Source organism: Vulpes vulpes, chromosome 4 (assembly GCF_048418805.1).
Source record: "Vulpes vulpes isolate BD-2025 chromosome 4, VulVul3, whole genome shotgun sequence".
In the NCBI taxonomy this organism is placed as follows: domain Eukaryota; kingdom Metazoa; phylum Chordata; class Mammalia; order Carnivora; family Canidae; genus Vulpes; species Vulpes vulpes.
Genome location: NC_132783.1, coordinates 145452411 through 145475365, shown reverse-complemented (window position 1 = coordinate 145475365; position 22955 = coordinate 145452411). Strand labels below are relative to the sequence as shown.

Genomic DNA, 22955 nt, shown 5'->3' with positions numbered 1-22955 from the left:
CGCTTAGGCTAAGGCTCTGGAACATTCTATCACAGACACTAGGAGGGACTCTCCCTTTCTTGGAGGCCACAAGGCAGTGTCAGCAGGAATGGCCAAGTTGTGGGTGCGAGTGTCACTGGTGGACAGAAGATGATGACTAAGCCGGGAGAGGTACCTGTCGCTAAGGTGGCCTAACAGAATTCTCGCTGAAGGCAGGCCAGGCCGACGGGACATCACTGGGGGATGCTGGGCGAGGAGGAATTCGGTCAGAGACGGCGGGTGACCAGATACTAAGGGGGACGGATTCTCGCCAAACTGACCTGACAGGATTCCTGCTAACGCTGGTTCTCGAGGGGGCACCTGGCAGGTGACTCTCGATCTCAGGGCTGTGAGTGCGAGCCCTGGGTTGGGTGCCGAGATGACTTCAACAAACACTTAAGAAAAAAAAAAAAACCCAAACTGGGTTCCTGAGAACATGCCCAAGGGTATAGCCTAGCTGCCGAAGAGCTCAGAGGAGGCGGACCAGCATTTGATCGAAGAGCGAGTCTTGTCACCTCCTAAGAATAAGCACATTTGGATTTCTCTCGGCGTTCACCGCCACATCGCGAGTGGACCCTCTGAGCCACAGCATCCAACACGGCAGCCGCCGAGCACAGGCCTGTGGCTGGTGCAGACGCTGAAGGCGCGGGAGAAGAAACAGAACATGGAACATCCCATCACTAAGTTTCATACTGACCACATGTGGAAATGATAATATTTTGGGCGTATCAGTTAAATAAAATATTAAAATTAATTTCACCTGTTTTTTTTTATTTAATGTGGCTTCTGGGAATTTTAAATTATGTACGTAGCTCGCATTGTATTTCTAGTGGCCTGTATAGCTCTGGGGCCTTGATTCTCTACCTCTCTGCCAAAATTGGTTTAAGTTAGACACAAAACAAGTTACAGTGAGAAGCGACTGGCGGGTAACACAATCTTACCAACTGTCTCAGAAACATTTCCAGAATCGCTGTTTTTGGCCGGGGAGGGGGGTGGAGAGAGACAGGGAGGGAGGATCTACAGCCAGCGTGGAGCCCGAGGCAAGGCTCAACCTCAAGATCCTCACATCATGACCTGAGCCCGAACCCAGGATCGGATGCTCAACCGACGGAGCCACCCAGGTGCCCCCTTGGAAAAGCGGGGAGGGGTAGAGATTTGCAAAAGACAACGATTAGGACAGTATTAAGCAGAGTCCCTGAAGCAGTTGCTCCGTATGCTACTGTCTTCTGCATCCCACCTTCCCTCCAGCCTCTGGGGACAAGAACATGATCCCATAAGTAACTCCTTCAAGGCCAGGCTCCATCCTGAGTTCTCCATTCCCTTTGCTCTCTTCTCCAATATGTGCCACCAATTATCCCATCTCATCCGTTTTTTTTTTAATATTTTATTTATTTACTTAATTTATTTATTTAATTAATTTATTTATTTGAGACAGAGCATGAGCAGGAGGAGAGCAGACTCCCCGTTAAGCCGGGAGCCTGATGTGGGGCTCAGCCCCCAGGCCCTGGGATCGTGACCTGAGCTGATGGGAGACGCTTCACCGACTGAGCCACCCAGGCGCCCCCAACCCATCTCCTTGCTGGTTCAGGACCCTCTCGAATTCTACTGGCTCTTTCCTTCAGGCACAAACACATCCAGGCCTCTTCCAGAGACCACGTCAGTGACCACACATCTCCTTCTAGTTACTAATCTGTCTTCTGTCCTTTACGGCCGAAGGCCTGACCCATGGCCTGTGGTCGTCACTGCTCACCAGTGACAGCCTACCTTCTGCCCCCACCACGACCCTGGCACCGCTCTTCAAACGCAGCTGATGCTTACTATTCATCTCATCTGACAAGGCCTCCTGGCAGCACCTCACTGCGGCCCACGTCCCTCTGCCCTGGTGCCAACCCCATGCCCGGCTCTAAGCTCCACTTTTTGTGCCCAACTCCAGCTTCTCTCAACGTTGCTTCTTGGTCTCTCTAGGTGGCCGTCTTCTGGCTGGCTCTCCGACACTGGTGACCTTGAGGGCAGGGCTGCCCCACTCTTGGCCCCTCTAATCCGCAGGCCAGGGCTGCCCCATGAACCTGCTCCCAGGTGCTGCTGATGCTGTTGGCGGGGAACCCACACCTTGAGAGCACAGACAGCAGGCTCACTGCCCCCCTCCCGTTTCCTGCTATACGATCTCCCGAGGAAATCTCTCTTCCCAGATTCTAACCCCCACTTCCATGCCCAAACCCATATTCCCTGCCACACGCACCCCAGAATTCCAAGCTCACGTCCTACCGCCCACCAGCTGTGGCACACAGGAGCTGCCTCTAACTAGCTCATGGCAACGGTTCCTATCCCTTCCCTCCCGTGTTCAGCGATATAAAGTAGGTAGTTTGAGTCAGTCACGGTGGTGGCATTTACACCACGGGCGCTGGCAAATCAGCCAGCTAATCACTACCCACTGTGAGTTGTTCAAAATTTACCCCCACACCACCGATTTCTAACCACCTTAATCTGTGCTACATTAAGCAAGGAGGCCATTAGATGGAGATGGTTCTCACGCTCTAGCATCCTGCCCAAATGCAAGCCTAAGTGCCTCACGGTTGACCTAAGGATGGCCAATCACGAGTAGCCAGTAGACCTTCCCAAATAAGGCAACCACTTGCCCTATAGTCAATCAAATAATTGCCTTGCTTGGCTTCCACCAAAGTCTTTGCCCTGGCTCCTGTCAGGGGCGTGCTCCTAACCACTTCCAGCTTGGTGCCACCTGGTTCAAACTGATTTTGGGGGCACATAAACTCTTACAATGTATAATGTGCCTTGGCTTATCCTTTAACTCCTGGAGGTCCCACAGGGATCTCCAAAAAGCAGATCCAAAGAGGACCCACCATCTCTGCAACCTGCCCCTCCCTGAAGCTTTTCTATTTCTTCTCCCATTTCTTTCCTTTATAAGAAAAGTAACCCCTCATATCATTCTCAACCCCAGTATTCTGATGCATTTTCTCCATTAAAATTTAGCAGTATCTCACCTTACTGTCTGCTTACATCTCTGCTATCTGAATCCGTCCACCCCACAGCAGGCAACGAGGCTTCCCGTGTCCCAGCGATAGCACAAAGCATGGGAGAGCCAGCTCCTAGAACAAGCTAGTGTTCTTAGGAGATATTATTAGTGAATGTAAGTTATGTAAGTGAAGAAATGTTCCAAATGGTCAACAGGGGCAGAGAAATGGGAGCCATATGCTCTCTTCCCTCTCCCTCACCCACAGAGAAGGCTCTCACCATCAGCTCTAACACTGAGCTGTTTGTAATCCACCCTGAGGTTCTCTGCTCGCTGTGTTTTTTGTATTAGTTCAGTCTGCTCCCATCTGCTGCCTAGGCTAAGGGCAGCCAAATGCTTGTGATCAAATATTCCGAACAGTACATGCCCTGCAAATATACTGTGCAATTACAAGTTACAAGCATTTTTGTTACATTTTTTAAAAAGATTTTTAAAAATTTATTCATTTGAGAGAAAGAGAGACAGAGGACGCACAAATAGGGGGAGAGACAGAGGGAGAAGCAGCAGCAGACTCTCCACTGAGCAGGACGCAGGAATGGGGGCTCGACCCCAGGACCCCGAGATCATGACCTGAGCTGAAGGCAGATGCTTAACCATCTGAGCCCCCCAGGTGCCCCAGGATTGACTTATTTTAAGGAGAAAGAGGGAGACAGAGAGTATGTGCCACAGGAGCTGGGGGAGCAGCAGAGGGGGAGGGAGAGGAACAATCCCGAGCAGACTCCACGCTGAGCACAGAGCCCGATATGGGGGTGGATCCCACAACCTCGAGATTGTGGCCTAAACCAAAACCAAAAGTCAGACACCCAACCAGCTGGGCCACCCGGGCACCCCCCAAGCATACATATTTTTCAATACCATGTTATTTGTAAATATTTTATGTACCTCATAAATCATGCAAAGAAATTCTAAATGTAGAGAGAAAGTAGATATAAGCGTCTTTAGTAGTACAAAAACCCCAACAACCTAAAGGCCTATCGATAAGGAGTTAACTGAAATTTGGTGCAATGAGATTCTATGCTGCTGCTAAAAAAGATGAGGTTGTCATAAAAATCTTTCCATGATATGGTGAGCTAAAATGGAATACAGAAGGTGTTTAGTCCTATTTATATAAAAATATACATTTGTAGATTGATGAAGACATCTGGAAAGATATGTAGGAAGACAGGGAAACGGGGCAGCCCAGGTGGCTCAGCGGTTTAGCGCCTGCCCTCAGCCCAGGACGTGACCCCGGAGTCCCGGGATCGAGTCCCACATCGGGCTCCCTGCATGGAGCCTGCTTCTCCCTCTGCCTGTGTCTCTGCCTCTCTCTCTGTGTCTCTCATGAATAAATAAATAAAATCTTAAAAAAGAAAAAAAAAAGACAGGGAAACTTAGAAGAGGGGAGCAGGGGGAAGAGGAAGGAGAAGCATCTCAAAGGATCTACACTGAATCATGGTTTTCCTCCCCTGGTTTAAGGAAACAATGAATATTTTCCATTTTATTCCTTTTGCTTGTCCGTGTTTTCCATTTTCCAGTAACAAGGGCATACATTGCTCTTACAAGAAAAAAAAAATATTTTAAGTACAAAAAAACAGTTGACTTTTTAATGGAAGCGGAATTTTTCTGTGGCTTCTGTCATTAATGAAAAGTATCTTAAAAGAAAAAGAAATCTGTGCTCTTTCACCTGGGAAACAAGGCCTTCCGAAGCACATCCCCAGCGGACCTCTCCACCTCTCCGCTCCGGATCTGCTCTTGAGCCAACCCACTAACAGTCCCTGCCTTTGAGGAGTTAACTCTTTGGTAGCAGACAGGGGCTGGTTGCAAGGAGGAGGAAAAGAACACCCACGTGAGCCTTCCCTTCACCCAGTGACTCAAAAGTGTAGGGAGTCCCTTTCCCCACCTTCCTCCTCTCCCACCAGACTTCCAGTGTTGCCCACAGAGAATGTTTGCCATGAAAATTCAGGGTACGTATTATGCACTTTGCAGAAGTAGACTAGTGGTATGGAACTACTATCAAAGCCAGTATATTTTTGGAATGAGGTTAAAAAAGAACATTTTTTTCTTTAGATTAAAAAAAAGAGAGAGAGGGAAAAAAATCAAGGGATCAAGTGACCCCGTGTGTATGTGGTGTGAATCACAGCACTCGGCAATGATGGAAAATGTGATGAACGGTGGCCGTGTACGCGCTAACGAGAGAGATGGTCCCCTCTCTCTTGCTTTCTGGTTGGCGGAATCATACTGAGACTTGGCCTAGATCGGTGACTTTCAGAGCAAGGAAAACTTTTTTCCCCCCCAAATGCTATAACAGACTTTAGTATATCAAAGACACAATAACCAAAAAGCATTACTCGGGCTGAAAGGGGCAGGCAGGGCACGGACACAGGACCTCAATCCCTCCCCGCCAAAGGCAGCCCCTGAATCGCGTCCTTGGAAATCCAGAGTTGCTCAAGATACCGTGGAAAAGCCGTGACCTAGATCATCATCCCAAAAGAGAAAGTGGGAACCTTTTCCTCCATCTCTTTTCATAATAATGAGAACAGAATCAACCCAGTTACCCATTTTATCCTTTTACTTTTTTAAGCTTAGCACATGGAGTGTTTTCTTCAAATTTCTTTTCATCCAGAAATAGCTGGCACTCTCACACCAAGACCCGGAGCCCCAAAAGTCCCTGCCCTCCAGCTTTTCTGCTCGACCTTCACCCTTTTCTGGGGGTATCACTGCAGTCAACCTATCTCCCGGCCTAGGACAGTCCCCAGCTGCACCTCGTGTCCTGGTATGATTAGTAACAGACCCCTTCGTGTTCATCAATGTACCAGTTCAGGCCACCAACTGCAGGACCCACTGCCTCATCATGACTTAGCCCTATTTGTTGGGACTTCCTCTTTGTGCATCTGTGCTGTGGGGTCACATAATTTGTTACCATCTCAATAGGGACCCCGGCTGGACCCAGCTTTGCCACACTCAGGTTGGCCAGCGGGTGCTGCTCACACCTTTCCAGTCTGGTCCGTGCTACAGCCGCCATCTGACCCTGCCGTGGGCTGAGCTGGGCCCCACCTCCAAAGTGGTGTGATGAGCAAAGCTGCCTGGAAAGGATGGTTTAGATATGACACAGGGCAGCTGCCCGGGGGATGCTGGAGAAGCCGGCAGCCTGGAAGAGAGGAGATGGCCAGGAGGGGAAGGACAGCAATATGGGGGAAGAGTCAGCAAATGGCAGGAGGGGAAAGCTAACAAGCAACACCGTAAAGCTCAGTCAAGAGCCTCCGAGAGGGGCGTCCTGCACCAGCTGGTCTCTATGGGGGCATCGGAAAGCCTTCCGGATCAAATGTTTCTTTAAAAGTTCATCATGCAGTTGACGCTTGAACAACATGGGTCCACTTATATGTGAATTTTTTTCCGACAAATATGGTACAGGACTGAAAATGTATTTTCTTTTCTTTCATTTTTAGAGAGAGACGGTGTAAATAGGAGGGAGGGGTGGGGGAGAGGGAGAGGGTGGGAGAGAATCTCAAGTAGACTCCGTGCTCAGCGCAGAGCCGATGGGGGCTCGATCCCACGACCCCGAGATCACAACCTGAGCTGAGATCAAGCGTCGGACACTGCTGACTGGGCCCCTCAGCCACCCCTTATGATTTCCTTAACGGCATTTTCTTTTCTCTGGCACTTTGTCGTAAGATCACAGCAATGACCCACAGAACACCCAACATACGCGTTAACCAGCTGTTCGTGTTGTCGGTAAGGCCTCGGGTCCATAGTAAGGTAGTAGCGAAGTTTTTGAGGGAGTTAAAAGTTGTAGCAGGACTTACCAGCTGCATAGGGGACCGGCGCCCCTAACACTCACTTTGTTCGAGGGTCAACTGTCTGTTGTTCATTTTTAATTTGTGATGCTTCGGAGTTAACGGCCTCTGGGATCCAAGAAGCAAAGCGTGAACCCTGCAGACGAGCCTGCAGAGGAGCCGCGGGTTCACAGCAGGACGCGGGCAGGCGGCCGGGGGAGAGGAGCGGGGTGGCCGCCCACACGGGTGGGGGAGCAGCAGGGAGCGGCCGGGAAGCCCGGAGGGAAGCCAGGTGGGCGGGCAGGTGCCCCGCGTCCTGCGTTTCCTGGGGCCCACTTCACTGCCCTGAGCACGGCCCCCGCAGACGCTCCGTGGGAGCCGCTCTCCGAGGGCCCCGGGGCACCTGCAACTGGGTCCTGTCCCCCCACCTCAGGCGTCCCTGCAACAGCTGACGTGCCTCGGCATCCCGCCGCTCCGTCCTCTCTCCCTTCTCCCACCCGACCCCAACCTCCCTACACACGCGTGCGCGCACACACACACACACACACACGAAAGAAAAAGGAAAAAATAGGGAAAAACCCTTTTTATGAAACTCCAGGAGGAATACACACGCTGGTAAAAATCAAAGCCGGACGCTCTCCGTGGCTCAGGCGCGGTCCCCGGCACAGGCCCGGCCTCCGGGCAGCTCTAAGTCCTCGTGAGCGGCTGCGGGGTGAACGGGCTCCACTGGGGTCTCTGGTTCCAAGAAAGTCAGAGCGCGCAGCCGTAGGAGACCAGGAACTCTGGCGGGCCCCGGCGCCCGAGCAGGAAATGGAAAACTTCTAGGCCACGAACTGCAGACACGGAGGCCTGTGTGGACGGGGAAGGCCGGGAGGACCCCGCAGCAGCGGCACCTGCTCTCTTGAGCTCAGAAGTCTAATGGGGACGGAGCAACCACGACCTGTTTAGGGCTTGCGGGACACTTTTGTTGTGTGTTGACCTTCCTTATCAGATTTTGCTTTTGTCAGTGTTAAAAATCAGTTTTCATTCCTTAAATAGCAACGGATAAGATGCCTCCTGGCTATACACTCACCCAGTATTGTGTGGAGAGGCCACACCGAAGCCAAGACTTCTCAGCTTAACGGTCCCTACGACAGTTCGTTCGTTCTTTTTTTCTTTTTTAAGATTTTATTTATTTATTAATGAGAGACACACACACACACACACACACAGAGAGGCAGAGACACAGGCGGAGGGAGAAGCAGGCTCCACGCAGGGAGCCCGACGTGGGACTCGATCCCAGGTTCCCAGGATCATGCCCTGGGCCGAAGGCGCCACTAACCCGCTTGGGCCACCCGGGCTGCCCTCGTCATTATTTCCATCTGAGTTCTGAGGTTACGGGTGGGTGACCAGGACGCCTCCGAGGCCCTTAGCGCCACGCGCCATGTGGCACCCGGTGGCCTTGGCTGGGTGGCCTCCCCCTGCGGACCCAGCCCAAGGGATGAGGGATCTCCCTAGACACCGAGGAACCTCACCTCCAGGCAGTGGGGTTTGGGGAAATGTGCTGTTGGGCAACATCCTGCAGCCTCTCGACGTCTGCGGAGGAGCCAGGCCCCCGAGAAGCACCAGCAACAGGGAGAGCTGGAGCCAGCTGGTCCCGGTGGATGGACAGAGGGGAGCCCTCAGGCACCTGGCGCCCCATGGCCTCGCAGGTCACAGCTCCTTATGCCTCAACCCCCGGCTGATGAAGATGCACCTGGTCCCTCGGGAGCGTGGGGAGCGTGGTTTGCCTCCCTCCGGCCGCAGGCACGGCAGCGGGCGTCAGAACTAGACACGGGCCCAACCGTGAGCCCTAAGGACCTCGGGGGAGGCCCGGGGTCCAGTGAGGCCCTGGCACTGCTCACGCCCAGTCCCAGCACCCAGGGCTCCTCCCCGGGAACACACACAAACTTGTTTTAATACATGTTTAGATTTGGGAAGAATTTGAGATTTGTGGAAGCGGGATGAAGATATACAGAGGGCTCCCCCGCCTCCTTGTCCTGGGTGGACATCTGTGACGCCAGGACATCTGTCACCACTAAACCCCAGCGCCGGGGCGTCACTACGGATGAAGCTCCAGACTTCACTCGCACCTCACCAACCCCGCCCACTGGTTTTTCTCATCGGGAACCGCATCTCAGCATCTGGGGCCCCCGTGGCACTCAGCTGTCACATGTAGTTGGCCACCTGTGGTCTGCTCAGCCCTGCCCGGTCCCTCTCCTTTGTGGGGCTGGAGAGGATTCTGGAGAACACCTCTCAATTCGCTGGTCTGGGGTTTTCCTCATGGTTAGACTGGGATCGTGGGCTTTAGGGGAAAAGGCAATGGGCATGAAGGGGCCTTCCCCTCACGGCAGGTCAGGGGCTCATGATGTCCAGGTGACTGCTTCCTGGTGATGGCAGTGGCTCGCGCGGCTCTGGCAGCGTCCAGGTCTCTCCACTGCGAGGTCCCCATTGGTCCCCTCCAGGCCGCGGGATGGGGGCCGAGGCCGAGTCCAGGTCTCTGCACTGTGAGGTCCCTGTTGGCCTCTCCACACCACAGGATGGGGGCTGAGGCCGGGCCAAGCAGGAGGGAGCGAGGCCCGGGGCAGGACGGCAGGGTTTGGAGTCCCTCTGTGAAGCACCTCCGTCACCTCCCCGACCGCGCACCCCATCCATCGTGTCGCCGACGACTCACCGATCCAGCCCTGTCACGGGTCGCGCTGTCCCCGCGGCTCCAGCCTCATGCAGGTTTCCGCCCACCTGCCCTCTCCACTGACCCCCCCCAACCCCTGGGAGCTGGAGAGGCCACCTCGCCGCCCTCTTGGCGCCGCTCCCCTCACCTTCCCAGCCCCAGCCTGCACCGTCCGCTGGGCCTGGGCCACCGCAGCAGCCCCAGGACCCACGACACTCCCTGCTCCTTCCCACTCCGCGTCAGCAGCGGCCAGGAGGGGACACCAGGCCCCGAGCCGGCAGTCACAGGTGGCCCGGCCCCAGCAACAAAGGCCCGAGTGAGCGCCCACGTCCAGGGACGCGTGCACGGCGGCGCGGTGTGCGCCCCTCCTGGGTGTGAGCAGCATCCCCGGGGCGAGCGGAGAGCACGTGCGAGCCTCGTCCAGGGTGTCCCCGTGAGAGCCGTTCACGACCTGCCGTTTCTTCCCCACCCTGATGAGACCTCCAGGGTCGAAGTCAAGCTCAGGTTTCCCTTCCGGGTGTGCCGCTTGTCCTTACCTTTCATGTTTCTTTCCTGTTGTGAGTATTAGAGGAAGTTCACGGTCTAAAAATGGAAACGACACTTGGCTGGGTTACCTGCACCTACTTTTAGCATCAAACCATGGCAACGCCACACATGGTCCCTCATAAATTTCTGTGGCACATCCACACTGCCAGATGCCGCTTTCAATCCACTTATTTATACCCAATGAGAATTGTTTATATCAAACGTGACTTAATGAGACCATGAAATCACAAGTCGTACCAAAAACAGCGGAGGGTAAGGACTCGTCTGGGACCCCCCACCCCCGATCCAGCTTCCGTATCTGTCACGAGCAGTTAAAGTCCAAAATCACCTCAAGTCCTAAATACAAGTGAAGAGCAAGGGACACGCCGTGTCGGAGGCTGGGACACAGGTCAGGAAGCACCGGCTGCAGAGAGATGCGCGAGAGGGGACACTGTGGGTATGCGGGTTTTCCAGGATGACGAGTCTCCTTGTCCCATGAAAACGCAACTGCCATCAAGTAAGGAGAGGGACAGGGAGTCTCGCCAAGACGAGAAGGAGGTGTTCCCAGGCCCTTCACTATTTACAGACCCTGAACAAAAGCGAGGCTCCTCCCAGGAGGGCTGTTATCAGGGCTCATTCCCAAAGGGGGACCTGGCGGGTAACAGTCATCCCTTTAAACATCCTTTGCGTTTACTTGAACTTATCCCTGAAAAAGAGGATGTGGCCACATGCCTGTGCTCTAAGCTGGTCATACACTCGGGCTGTGCATTCTTTTCATTCATTCATTCATTCATTCATTCATTCATTCATAAGAGACCTGGAGAGAGAGGCAGAGACCCAGGCAGAGGGAGAAGCAGGCTCCCTACGGGGAGCCCGATGTAGGCTCAATCCCAGGACCCTGGGGTCACGCCCTGGGCCGAAGGCAGATGCTCAACCACTGAGCCCCCCGGGGGCCCCTGTGCATTCAGTTTCTTTACTGTGAACAGAAAAGTGCCCAGGGAAGAGGAACAGCAGAAATGACACCCATCAACGCGAGTCTGGGAAGCTCTTAGATGTCATAGAGGTTACCTGATGGAATTGGTAAGAAAATAAAAATAACAAGTAACATAATTAAAGAGAAAGAAGAAGGCATTTATCAGATTTCATAATTACTTGTGGAGTGTGACCTCACAATCGAAGGGGTGGTTACTGTAAATACGCCTTCCGGAAATTGACTTTAAAAGAGGTGGGGGGGATCCCTGGGTGGTGCAGCGGTTTAGCACCTGCCTTTGGACCGGGGCGCGATCCTGGAGACCCGGGATCGAATCCCACGTCAGGCTCCCTACATGGAGCCTGCTTCTCCCTCTGCCTGTGTCTCTGCCTCTCTCTCTCTCTCTCTCTCTCCCTGTGTGACTATCATAAATAAATAAAAATTTTTAAAAAAGAGGTGGGGGAGGGTAGCCCCGGTGGCACAGCGGTTTAGCGCTGCCTGCAGCCCAGGGCGTGATCCTGGGGTCCCGGGATCGAGTCCCACGTCGGGCTCTCTGTGTGGAGCCTGCTTCTCCCTCTGCCTGTGTCTCTGCCTCTCTCTCTGTCTCTATGAGTAAATAAATAAAATCTTTAAAAAATAAAAAATAAAATAAGTGGGGGGATAGGGGAAAGAGGGGATGCGGGTGAAGGAGGGCACCTGTCGCGAGCACCAGGCGATGTGTGCGGGCGTGGAATCGCTATGTTTACACCTGTGACTAGTGTAACACTGTGTGTTAACTACACTTGAATTATACTAATACAAAAAAAATAATAAATTTACTGAGAAAGTGATATAGTAAGTGGTTGTCCATGATGAAGACCGGCGGACAGGTCGGTGGCTGCCCGAGGCAGGGGGTGGAGAGGTTGGGTGAAGGCGGGCAAAGTGCACAAACTTCCAGTCACAGGACAAAGCAGTCCCGGGAACAAAGCGCAGCATAATGACGGCAGTTAACAATACTCTAGATTCGTTAGGAGAGGAGATTTGAAGACTTCTCATCCCATGGAAGAAAAATCTGTAACTACATGAGATGATGGGTGTTAACTAATCTTACTGTGATCATCATTTTGCAAGGATACGTATCGAACCATTATGTCGTAATCTGAAGCTCACACAACGTTCTACGTCAGTTATATCTCAGTAACACTGGGGAAAAAGATAAAACAAAAAAAAAAAGGGCCGATCAAAACAGTTGTTTATGGCTTGGTTGGTGTGACTTCTGGTGACTGATTTTCTCAAGTCCTCCATCACCATCTCAGGAGTGATGACAATTTGTTCTGGCAAATATGTTACTCTCAGAAAGTGGCCCTAGTTTCAATAAAATGGATGTGAGGGGAGGAAAAGCAGCATTTTCAAGCTAACATGGGTCGTAAATGTGAGTTTATATTATGAACCTAACTAAATCAGCAAACAGTGGTTTTCCAGTGGTCACGATCACAAGTAGAACGGACCCTTTAAATTCATACACCTGGAAGCCCGTAAGTTCCAGGGGGCCAAAAGCTCTTTTTAGATCCTGGCGGCCAGAAGGGTACCCCACAGCCGAGGTCCCCCCTGGCCAGCACACGCCGCGTTCTGAGCGGAAGAGGAAGTCATGGGGGGGGGGGGGAAGCTAGCTGTGGCTGCTGAGCAGGACCTGCTCTTGGTGATGGAGGGAGGCCCAGGGCCAGCTGGGGCGAGAGCCGGTGTGGCCTCAGGGAGAGGATGCTGGGGGAAGGGGTGCCGGGGACACACCCCAGGAAGGGAGCCCCGCAGTTCTACTGATGGACACAACTTAAGAGACACACAGAGTGGAAGCCAGGAGAACCCCCATCTACTCACTTGAACACTCAATTCCTTTTTTAAAATATGTTATTTATTCATTCATGAGACACCCAGAGAGAGGCAGAGACCCAGGCAGAGGGAGAAGCAGGGTCCATGCAGGGAGCCCGACGTGGGACTCGATCTGGGATGCTGGGGTCATGACCTAAGCTGGAGGCAGGTGCCAAACCGCTGAGCTCCCCACAGATTCCCCCCTGAACACTCAATTCTGAAGCAAATCTACTGGCAACAGGGTGCCTGACATACCAAATGGGTGGAAGACCTTTCTGTCAATGGCCAGACAGTATTTCCAGGTTTGTGGGCCGTATGGTCTCTTCACAACCACTCAACCCCACTGCTGTTAACACAGACAATACGTAGGGATGAGTGCAGGCCGTAGTTTGCCAACCCCTGTATTTACACGCATGCACACCCCCATGAATTATAAAGGAATATCTGTTTATGATTGACTAAAGGAAACCAGGTGGGAAGAACTATTACCCCCAGATTACTAGTGATTATCTCTATGATTGTCTCCTTTTGTCTGCACTCTTTTGTGTATTTTCAAGACTTCTCCCGTGTGTGTATTCCTTTTGTAATCAGGTAAAAATCTACAAATTAAAAGAAGCAAAGTCTAAAATTCTACTTTTAAAGTGCACAAAGGAAAGCCAAGATTTCTGGGAGTCTGTGCTTGGATGTCCTGTCACTGATCTTCTTTTTAAACGGTGATTATTTAATATAAAAATACTCATTAAAAAGGCCATCAGTAAACAAGCTTTACGTCGGTGGCCGACAAGAAATAACCTGTGGCTGTTCTTCTGAGAACCAGCGGGTGCCCATGTGAGGAATGGGGAAAGTTGTTTTTTACTGCATTGGCTGAGTCCCTGGAAAAGATTGCATCTTGAATTAGCAGCTTGACTGTCTGCTGTGCGGATAAATATTGTGTTGCTAGGACGAGACCATCCTGCCACGTGGGTCACCCTGCACAGCATCAGCCTCTGGTCGGGTCAGGTGCAAATCAAAGCAGCGGGCCCTGCTGTCAGTGCAAGTCAACAAAGCAGAAATGCCCTTTCCAAGTACCAGCCTGAGTCCGTGAGGTCGCCGTCCCACCCAAGACAGCTGAGGGCTCCGGGCGGCCACGCCGCAGCAGGCCGCACCTCAGGACGGACGTCTTGCGTCCCCGTGGCGGCAGCTGCCTTAGTGAACTGTCTCAGGCCCGTAGGCGCACCAGGGCACGCCGCCCGTCCACCAGGAGAAGCTGCGGCGTCCTTCGGGCAAACCACCCCCAAGCTCCCCTCCGGGTCCACCCCGTGCGGCGGCAGGTTCATCTTCAATCTGTGACTCGATTGGCCTCGGTGTGGTCTAAGCACAGGCTGTGTGGCTCGGCCTGCGTCTCGAGGGCTGTGCCGTGTACAGGGACGATCGTCCTCGGAAGGCCGGGCCACCCGGCAGCTGCACGTCCCCTCTGCCCGCCCCGCCTCGGCCGCCCTGCCGGGGACCCTCACGAGCGGCTCCACACCCGGCCTACTACGCAGTCCGCCCCCGGGACACCCGCCCTAGCCAGTCCTCCACGCCACTGTGGGGTCTGGGCCCTGGCACAGGGCGCTGGTGACCGCCGCCTGAGCAGTGGCGTCTGGTCCCTTCACTGCGCTGGGCCCCGGCGGCATGCCCGGGGCCCCTGCGCCCGTGAGCCCAGAGCCACCTGCCCGGGCTCTGGCCCCGCTCGATGGCGGGCTGGCCGGGCAAGCTTGGGCGAGTCACTTGACGTTTCTGGGCCATCTCCTCTTCTGTCAAGTGGGATATCAGGAGGACGTGACACGGCACGTGTCCAGCAGCGAGGTGGCTGGATTCCGCGCCGCAGGCTGGGTGACAGTAGTCACGTGTGGAACTGAAGGGTTCACTTAAAAGAAACACCCAAGAGAGGAAGAGTTTCCGTCTCACCTTTTCCACGTTGCTCCCTCCAATCGCAATGGTCTTTCCTTTCTCAGATTTATTCAGATTATCGACACAAGGAAGGAAGGAAGGAACCTTCCAGATCTCCCGTTCCCCAATTTTGGGCCGCCCGTGACCGCCAGCCAGCCCACCCTTCGATGGCGATCGATCGTAGCGGCAGCAGAGGAGGGTTTTCCATGTGCCAGGAGCTGCGGGCAGTGTTGCCTACGACCCGGAAGATGCGGGAGGAGGTAGAGAGACGCGGGGCCTGAGGTGCGCAGGCGGCTTCCTGCCCAGGCCGCGAGCCTGCCGGTGGCTGCGCCGGGGCTGTTCCCTGTCTTGCCCCCCCACCCCGTTGCTCCCACCACGGTTCGAGACTCCTCACAGACCTTAAAAATTACACGGTTTGGTGGCCAACTGCCGGCCAAGCGCTAGGAGGGCGCAGAAGCGGTCCCTGTCACCCCACGGGCCAGGCGGACGAATCCCCGAGAGGTTAGAGCGCGGCGCAGGCGGTCGCTGCTGCTGGGACGGAGAGCACAGAGCGACGCGGACCCAGCAGGTGAGCGGGAGTCACGGGCGGGGGGTGGGGGGTGGGGGGGCGGGCGGGCGGCGCCCCTGGCGACGGGGGTCCCCCGGCTGTGCTGGGGTGCAGGCCCAGGGCTGGGGGCTGATGGCCACGGACGCCCATCAGCAGGGCCTGCAGGGCCGTGAATGGGAAGCTCCGTCACCAGCACCCAGCAGGGTCCCTGTTCGCCGGCCAGGCAGAGGGCCTCACGCAGGGAGCAACCCGACTAGGAAGGCTTCCCCCAGGGAAGGCCCCTTCCACCCCAGAAGTGCCCTTGGCCACGACGGCCCCAGGGATCGTGTCAGACCCTGCTCTGGCGCACAGGCTGCCGGGGGGAGGGAGTGGACCAAGTTCCCCTCCGCCTTGGAAATCTCCCTTAAAAAGCGGACACAGGACGGCAGACACAGGCCCAGCAGGGTGCCTGGCAGCCGGTGGAGACCCCAGGACGTGGAATGTCGCTGGCTTGTCACCCGACTCTCGCTCTCAAGGTGGCAATGCAGTTTTCTGGAACATCAGAGGTTTCGTCTCAGTTTCCTTGTGAGTGATCAAAAGGCATTGTTTTCCTTTTGTTTCCTCATGCAGGGTCTGCATGAAGACAACAAAGGGAAAGATGAGAACAATTACCTAGAGATCATTTGAAACAGTTTCCACAGGGGCGTCTGGGTGGCTCAGTCCGTTGAGCATCCACCTCTTGGTTTCGGCTCAGGGCCGCACGTGGCAGGAATCTGCTTGAGATTCTCTCCTCCCCCCTTCCCCCCCCCCCCCCCCCGCTCTGCTCCTCCTCAGGCTCACACTCTTGCTCTAAAATAAATAAATAAATAAATAAATAAATAAATAAATAAATAAATAAATAATAAAATCTTAAAAAGTGAAATTTGGAAGGCACCTGGGTGGCTCAGTCAGCCAAGCGTCTGCCTTGGGCTCAGGTCATGACCCCGGGGTCCTGGATCGAGTCCTGCATCGGGCTCCTTGCTTCTCTCTCTCCCCCTCTGCCCCTCCCTACTTGTGTGCTCACGCTCTCTCTCTCTCTCAAAACCTTCAAAAAAAAAATCTAAAAATGTATACAAAGTGCACCTGTATGATCTGCGTATTTCTCAAGAAACTTCTGCGAATTACCTGACCATGAAGATAACCCGTGAATTCTCTGCGTGGTTGGAGCGACCACGCGGTAAGTCAGCCTTGACTTGACCTACAAGGGGGGCTTCCTTGGTTGCATCTTTGCTTTGTAAACTGTTCCAGCTCATGTAACACAGCTCATGGATAAGACTGAGGTAAGCTTTAAAACAACGACGACTTTGAGGAGAGATAACGTGGAATCATTTCATCCCAAAAATTAATGGCAAATCCCAACAGAGACACAAACATGATTGAAACATATGCCATCTGAAGTCACGGCATGTGGCGCTTGGGAAAGGTCTCAGAAAAGGTGAAGGAATGTTATGAAGACCCTCATCCTGGAATCTAGACTCAACAGTCCAAGGGAACGGAGTGCATCCGTTAGCGGGTTGACAGGATGGACACCGAAGTCTTAGCCGCTCAGCCCAAGGGTCCATCACTGCCCTGTTCCTCCCTACCTCCCAGGACAAGTGCCGAATTTCAACTGGGGAGGAGCTAACACACAGGCGGACCGGCCTGGAGGTCCCCGGGTCGAAGCCTTTCTTGACTGATGCTCAGGAGGAAGGAGACCTGTCTCTGTGGCCAGCAGCAGAGGTCCAACAGGGCGCCCGAGGAGATGGTGAGATTTCACCCCCTCGTGGGTCTAGAACTTGAATGACCCACAGGATCAGCCAGGGTTCCTGCTGGCGACCAAGACGGCCTTCCCCTGGCTGCTTGGAACAGAAAAGTCACCCACAAAAGGGGTAGCCCCGGGAGGCTGTAGGAGGGTGGCATCGCAAGCGCTGCTGAAACATCAGCACAGAACCGCTCCAGCGGACTCACCAGCAGACGCGCTGGGCAGCCCACAGGCCGCGGCACACTCTAGAGCTCCGGGCCCTGCAACCTGGCAGAGGGCACGTGTCGATGCCGCCCCCGCCAAAGGGATTCCTTCAAGCCCGCCTTCCTCATCGCCAGCTCCTGGCTCAGCACGGCGTCTGTTCCCCAGCTTCAAGGAGGCCTGAGAGGGTGAGCACCACCTCCTGCTGCAGGGAGGCCAGTCGCCCAAGGCAGCAAAGCCCCCTCCAAGGGAAGGCCCTTCAGAAGGTCTGGGCCGCCAGAGCGGGGGACACGGTCCCCCTCCATCGATTTGCAGCAGGAACATTCCAGCAACAGCAGCAGCACCAACAGAAAATGAGCGTCAGAGTATGTGCAGCCACGCCACGCGCTCCAACAAAGCCGTGTCACCTGGGAGCCAGCTGCTGCTTCCCACCCGCTGCGTTTCTCTTGCTCGAGATGGACCATCCAACGGCTGGGGCGGGTGGACATTCTCAGGCCAGCTTTCCAGAAGAAACCTCTCTTCCCAGGCATGGCCCCGACATCTGCGAGCCACTCACCTGTTCAGGGGGAGGGAGAAGCTCTCACTAAAGGCCCCGAGGCTGGACGCTGTTGACAGATCCCACACTCACTCCTTTTGCCTTCAGATAAGAAGAAATCTGCTTACACGTGGTGGTGACAAGGATGATCGGCCTAAGACATGGCCTCACGGTAGACAAGCTGGCTCCGCCCCGGGACCGGGCTCACCCACACTCACCTCCGACTTCCCTCCCACGGTGCCGGCGGGACACCCAGGCCTCAGGACACACGTGTCCCATCTCACATCCTTTGTTCCCTCGTCCCCATGGGAATCTTGAACCCCACGGATGTGTCAGGGCACGCGCCACGGAAAACACGTGACTCCTCCTGGGGCGGAACAGCCACCTGCCGGGGGCTGGGGGTTGGTGCGCGGTGAGGAAGGTACCAGCAAAAGGATGTCTGAGGGGGCGTCTCATACAATTTGGAGACGGACGGTCTTGTAACTCCAGGCTTCCACGTTCCTCGCAGACTCTTGCTTCGGGAGAACCTTCTGGCAGGCTGCGAGGACGGATCCCGCCCAGGGCCATGGCCACGCACCCTCGCAGCAGGAGAGAGCAAACCTATGGTCGGAAAAGGGGCTCTCCTCTGTAGCTCAGCCCACAGTACATCACCCACCGTGGCGGAAGGCCTGATCGCCACCGACTGCCCTTCTGGATTCTTCCCCGCTCTTCCTCCGACCAGCCCCAAGCCACCCTCAGGCTGCCAGTCTCATCACCCAGCATCTGAGGGTCCACCCCAAGTGGGACCGACCGGCTGGCCTCAGCCATATAAATGCAAGAAGCGCTCCTATTCCAGGAGCCCCTACGGGGCCAGGCTCCCTTCAGGTTCCACGGGCTGGAATCCAAATCGAGCGTTTCCTACCTAGTAAAAGCAAAGCAATGAGGCCTGCAGGTCTCCTAGCTAGCCCGGACCCAGGCACCTGCTGAGAGGGCCGGGGGAAGGCACCGCAGTGAGGTTCAGAGCCAGGTCTGGGAATGCCTCCCCTGCTCTGCCTGGAGCTGCGGGCTGGGCGTCCAGGCCGCCAGCTGCTCCACCTGCAGCAGCCACAGGCCGGGCCTGGGAGCGAGGTGTGCGCGGTGTGCAGTGAGGACTGCAGACCAGACCTGTGGGTGCACACACCACGCGGATAAATCCTCAGGCCTCGGGATATTCCCTGAACAGAGCAGAATTCAGCTCTCAGGTAGATTCCAGGATGTTCCTGGGAAAGAGCACAGGGGCAGCTCGGCCCCCTCCTATTTCTGCGTGTGCGAGGTCAGACACGGAGCTCCAGCAGAGCCCTGAGTCACCATGAGGGGCGAGGGCTGCGCGGCCCAGCCCTGGTGACCCCGAACAGCCTCAGCAGCCCCCCACCTAACACCAAGCAGGTGGCACCTGCCCTCCCCAAGGGCCAAGCCACCAGGCCCAGGGAGCCTGGGTGACTGCTCCCAGCAGCCGGGGGTTAGGCTCCGGGCTCCCCCAGGGAGTCTCGCTCTGAGCAGGGAGCGGCTGCAGATCAGGCCTCCAGGGACAGTGACAGCTAACGTGCACCGACCGTGTGCCACGCTGGGCTCAACGCCAGACCCGGTCGGGTTCACGCAGGCCTGCTGAGCTCGACGACCACCCCCGAAGGTGAGCACGGCCAGGCGGGGAGAGGTGTGAAGCCCGGGCTGTCTGGCCAGGATGCCCTTGCTCAGCAGCTCACCCCAGACCTGACAAAGGAGCGAGAGCAGCCTTCTTCAAAGCAAAGCTGAGGACCGTTCGTCAGAACCCGGGGCGGGCGCATTCTGTGTTCCAAGACGTTTCAGAGGAGGCTGAAACCATCTCTTTGGACACGCAGCTCGGAACTACACCATGAGCCTCTGCAGAAAGAAGGGCTGCGGACAGCCACGCGGCAGGACGGCAGGGGAAGGGGCGGTCGGCCTTCGGGGTCTCTTAGCAGAAGCCCGGGGGGGTCAACAAGTCTCTGTGCTCCTGACCCCAAGCCAGCGGGGACAGACCTCAGTGCCCAGTGACTAATCAGGTGATGGGCTGTGAAACACACCCCCGAATGTCCTCAGAGCCCAGGCATTTGCACCAGGAATCCAGAAATAAGCTGTCACCAAAGGGATGTGTGCCCTCTGGAAATAATTTCCAGAACATGTTTCGTAATCCAGGGCTGGGACTGGGTGAGCCAGACAGGAAAGGTCAAAAGGCAGCCCCTGGTCCTGCGGCGCCACGCCTCACCTCCTGCTCGCCGGGTCCCCACACTAACTGCTGCCTGCTTGCTGCCCCGGCCCCGGCCCCCAGGTCCCCTCCCAACCACCACCAGGAAAGCCGACCATCCCGGAACCTGTGTCCGGTCGTGTCCCTTCACTGTCACCAAAGGCAGGTCCCATCACTTCGTGGACTTGAACACGTTTTGAGTAACTGTCAAAATTCAGTAAGTATTTCATTCACCAGACACTGAGATGTCGAGTCATTACTGGTACCAAGTTCTCCACTTATCAAATATGCCTGAAGTGAATGGCGTGTCTTAAAATAACTTTATAGAGTAATGTTTGTTCCGGGTGGAAAATGTGTGGGACACTTTTAAATGAACAGATAAAAACTGTCCCCAAGGGAGGTACACATTCAAGTAAATTTTTTTTAATGTAAAATGCATTATAATTTACATATATATATATATATATATATATTTTATAAGGCTTTACTTATTCCTGAGACACAGAGAGAGAGGGAGGCAGAGACATAGGCAGAGGGAGAAGCAGGCTCCATGCAGGGAGCCCGACGTGGGACTCGATCCCAGGACCCTGGGGTCAAGATCTGAGCTAAAGGCTCCACCGCTGAGCCACCCGGGCGTCCCTATTCATATTCTTGACTGCTTCCTTGGCTAGGACAGACATTCAGAAAGTAAATTTACAAAAACTAGTTCTTTGGAGCCCTTTGTAGTGGAGATCTGGGGACCCAAAGCGAACACGTTTCTCGCTCCAGCCGGGACCCCCCGAGTGAATCACGGACAGCTGTACTTCCGATGGCAAGGATCACTGTCCGGCTGGTGCATTTTAGGCACCTGTGCATTTCCCAATAGCAAGTTAATTAGCTCATTATGCTTGTTTACTGAGCAGAGTCACTTACGAAGTCAAATGTTGATCCAAGTTGAGAGGACGGAGTGTACCCGCCCCACAGGGCAGGCGGTGAGGCTGGACTCGGAGCTCAGGACTGAGGTTTCTGGCACCCGGAAGCACGGGGCTTCTGCAGAAACAGGCCAGCCCTGAAGAATGCGATTCACCCCTAGCACGAACTCAGTTACGACAGAAAGGATCTTAAAAACTGGGGAGCCCTCCCGCTTCGGGTCCAGGCCCTCAGGAAACCCACACGCGCACTGGTGCAGGGGTCACTCCGTCACCGAAGATCAAACCTGGGGAAGATGCAGGCTCGTTAGTACGGAGCTTGGAACTAACTGAGGGCCACATGAGGAGGTGGGGACAAGGGGGGTAGGAGCCTGTTGCAGACAAGCAGGGGTGCTGGGCACCCTCACCTGTCAGCTCACCCACGTTCCACAGAGCCAAAGACCACATTTCTGGGCACAGGACGAAAGGACACGGGAGGACAGCTGGCCAGCGTCCTGGGGTCCGTCAGGGGATCGTCTGACAGGGGTGAGTCAGAGCTGCAGGGGAGCAGCAGTTCGGTCAAGGGACAAGTAACCAGGTGTTTATGATGCGGCATCCCTGTGCCTGGGATTCCAGGACGAAGAGGCCGCGGCCCCGCACTCGCACGTGCGCACACAGGACTGCGGTCACGCTCCCTGTCGCTCAGCAGCTCGAGCCAACTGCCGCAATTTCGCCTTGACTTTGTCCCTAGAAACACAGACATGAAGCAACAGCACCCAAGCTCGACAATAAAGGCTAATCTACGGGTCTACTCCTGGGATAGCAGCCGCAAGGTGTTGGCTCTTGTTTTTCCTAAGAAGAAATGACTCAGGGAGGCAACGACACGATTATTTTATTGAGATACAGTCGGGGTGTGTGTGTCCCGGGGCCATTACTTTCCGCAGCTGGGGGCTGGGGGCTCGGGGCTGAAGGCAGAAAGGTGTGGAGTTTCTAAAACCGCAGCTTTATTGAGATGTGATTTACCGAGAATAAACTACGTGTTTTGAAAGCACAAAAATGTGGTGAGGTTTAGCGGCTGTTTGCACCCCTGAAACCCCATCAGAAGCAAGACACAGAGCATGTCCAACAGCCACCCGAGAACACCTGCCCACCTACGGGATCGCCTCCTCTGAAGTCCAACGCAGCCCGGGGCAGCCAGCGCTCTGCTGTCACTAGAGGGTAGTCAAAGGTCCCCGGGGAAAACGACACAGCCCACCTGACTCCTACCCGAAGGCGTCCGGGCCGGGGTGCTAAAGCGGGTGTGTACTTCCTGTCACCCACCTCCACGAGCCGCGGCAGGTGACAGAGGACAGACCCGGGGTGCGGACACCTTCATCTCAGAGCCAGGGGAGCCCACCTTCCTCCGAGCACCCAGTCCTCTTTGGTTTCTGCTTTTATGACGTACAAACACCAAGGCGCAAAACCACCCCGCGGGGAGTCAGCTCAGAAGTCAGGTCCGCACTTGCCCACCTTCGTACTGCGCCTCCCTAACGGCTTTTTACTAAAATGAGAAATGCATTATTCCTCAAAGTCAAAGCACCTTTTAATTATTCCAACTCAAAGAAATGACTGCCGCTCAACACACATGAAAGGCATATACCTCAGCAACATGGGCTGGTGTCAGGACAAGTTCTGGAAGCAGCTGCGGAACACAGAACCCCCCCCCCCCCCCCCCCGCTTCTCCTGAGCGCGCCCACCTGTACTCTCATTCAAGTATTAGCGCTGACGGCTGCACCCGCTGCGCTTTGTTTTAAAGAGCTGTGCTGGCGTGTAAGCGACACATAATAAATTGCTTATTTAAAGCGCATTATTTGAGGGGCCCCTGGGGGGCTCAGTGGCTGAGCGTCTGCCTTCGGTTCAGGGCATGATCCCAGGTCCTGGGATCGAGTCCCGCGTCGGGCTCCCTGCATGGAGCCTGCTTCCCCCTCTGCCTGTGTCTCTGCCTCTCCCTGTGTGTCTCTCATGAATGAATAAAATCTTTAAAAAAAAATAAAGTGCATTATTTGATAACCTTTGACATGCGTGTAC

The 22955-nt window shown here is 54.9% G+C and overlaps 1 protein-coding gene across 4 annotated transcripts in view; it reads right to left on the bottom strand.

Annotated features, from left to right (window-relative positions):
* Nucleotides 1-22955, bottom strand: part of RETREG1 (reticulophagy regulator 1) — a 121511-nt gene that overhangs the window by 43422 nt on the left and 55134 nt on the right. The window contains exon 1 of one of the 4 annotated variants that reach the window (XM_072757217.1): nt 16429-16451. The exons of the other annotated variants lie outside the window; for them this stretch is intronic. Within the exon in view, the coding sequence (XP_072613318.1) occupies nt 16429-16436 (8 nt within the window). The 5' untranslated portion in view covers nt 16437-16451. Of the gene's footprint in view, nt 1-16428; nt 16452-22955 lie in introns of those variants that run through there. 4 annotated transcript variants of the gene reach the window in all.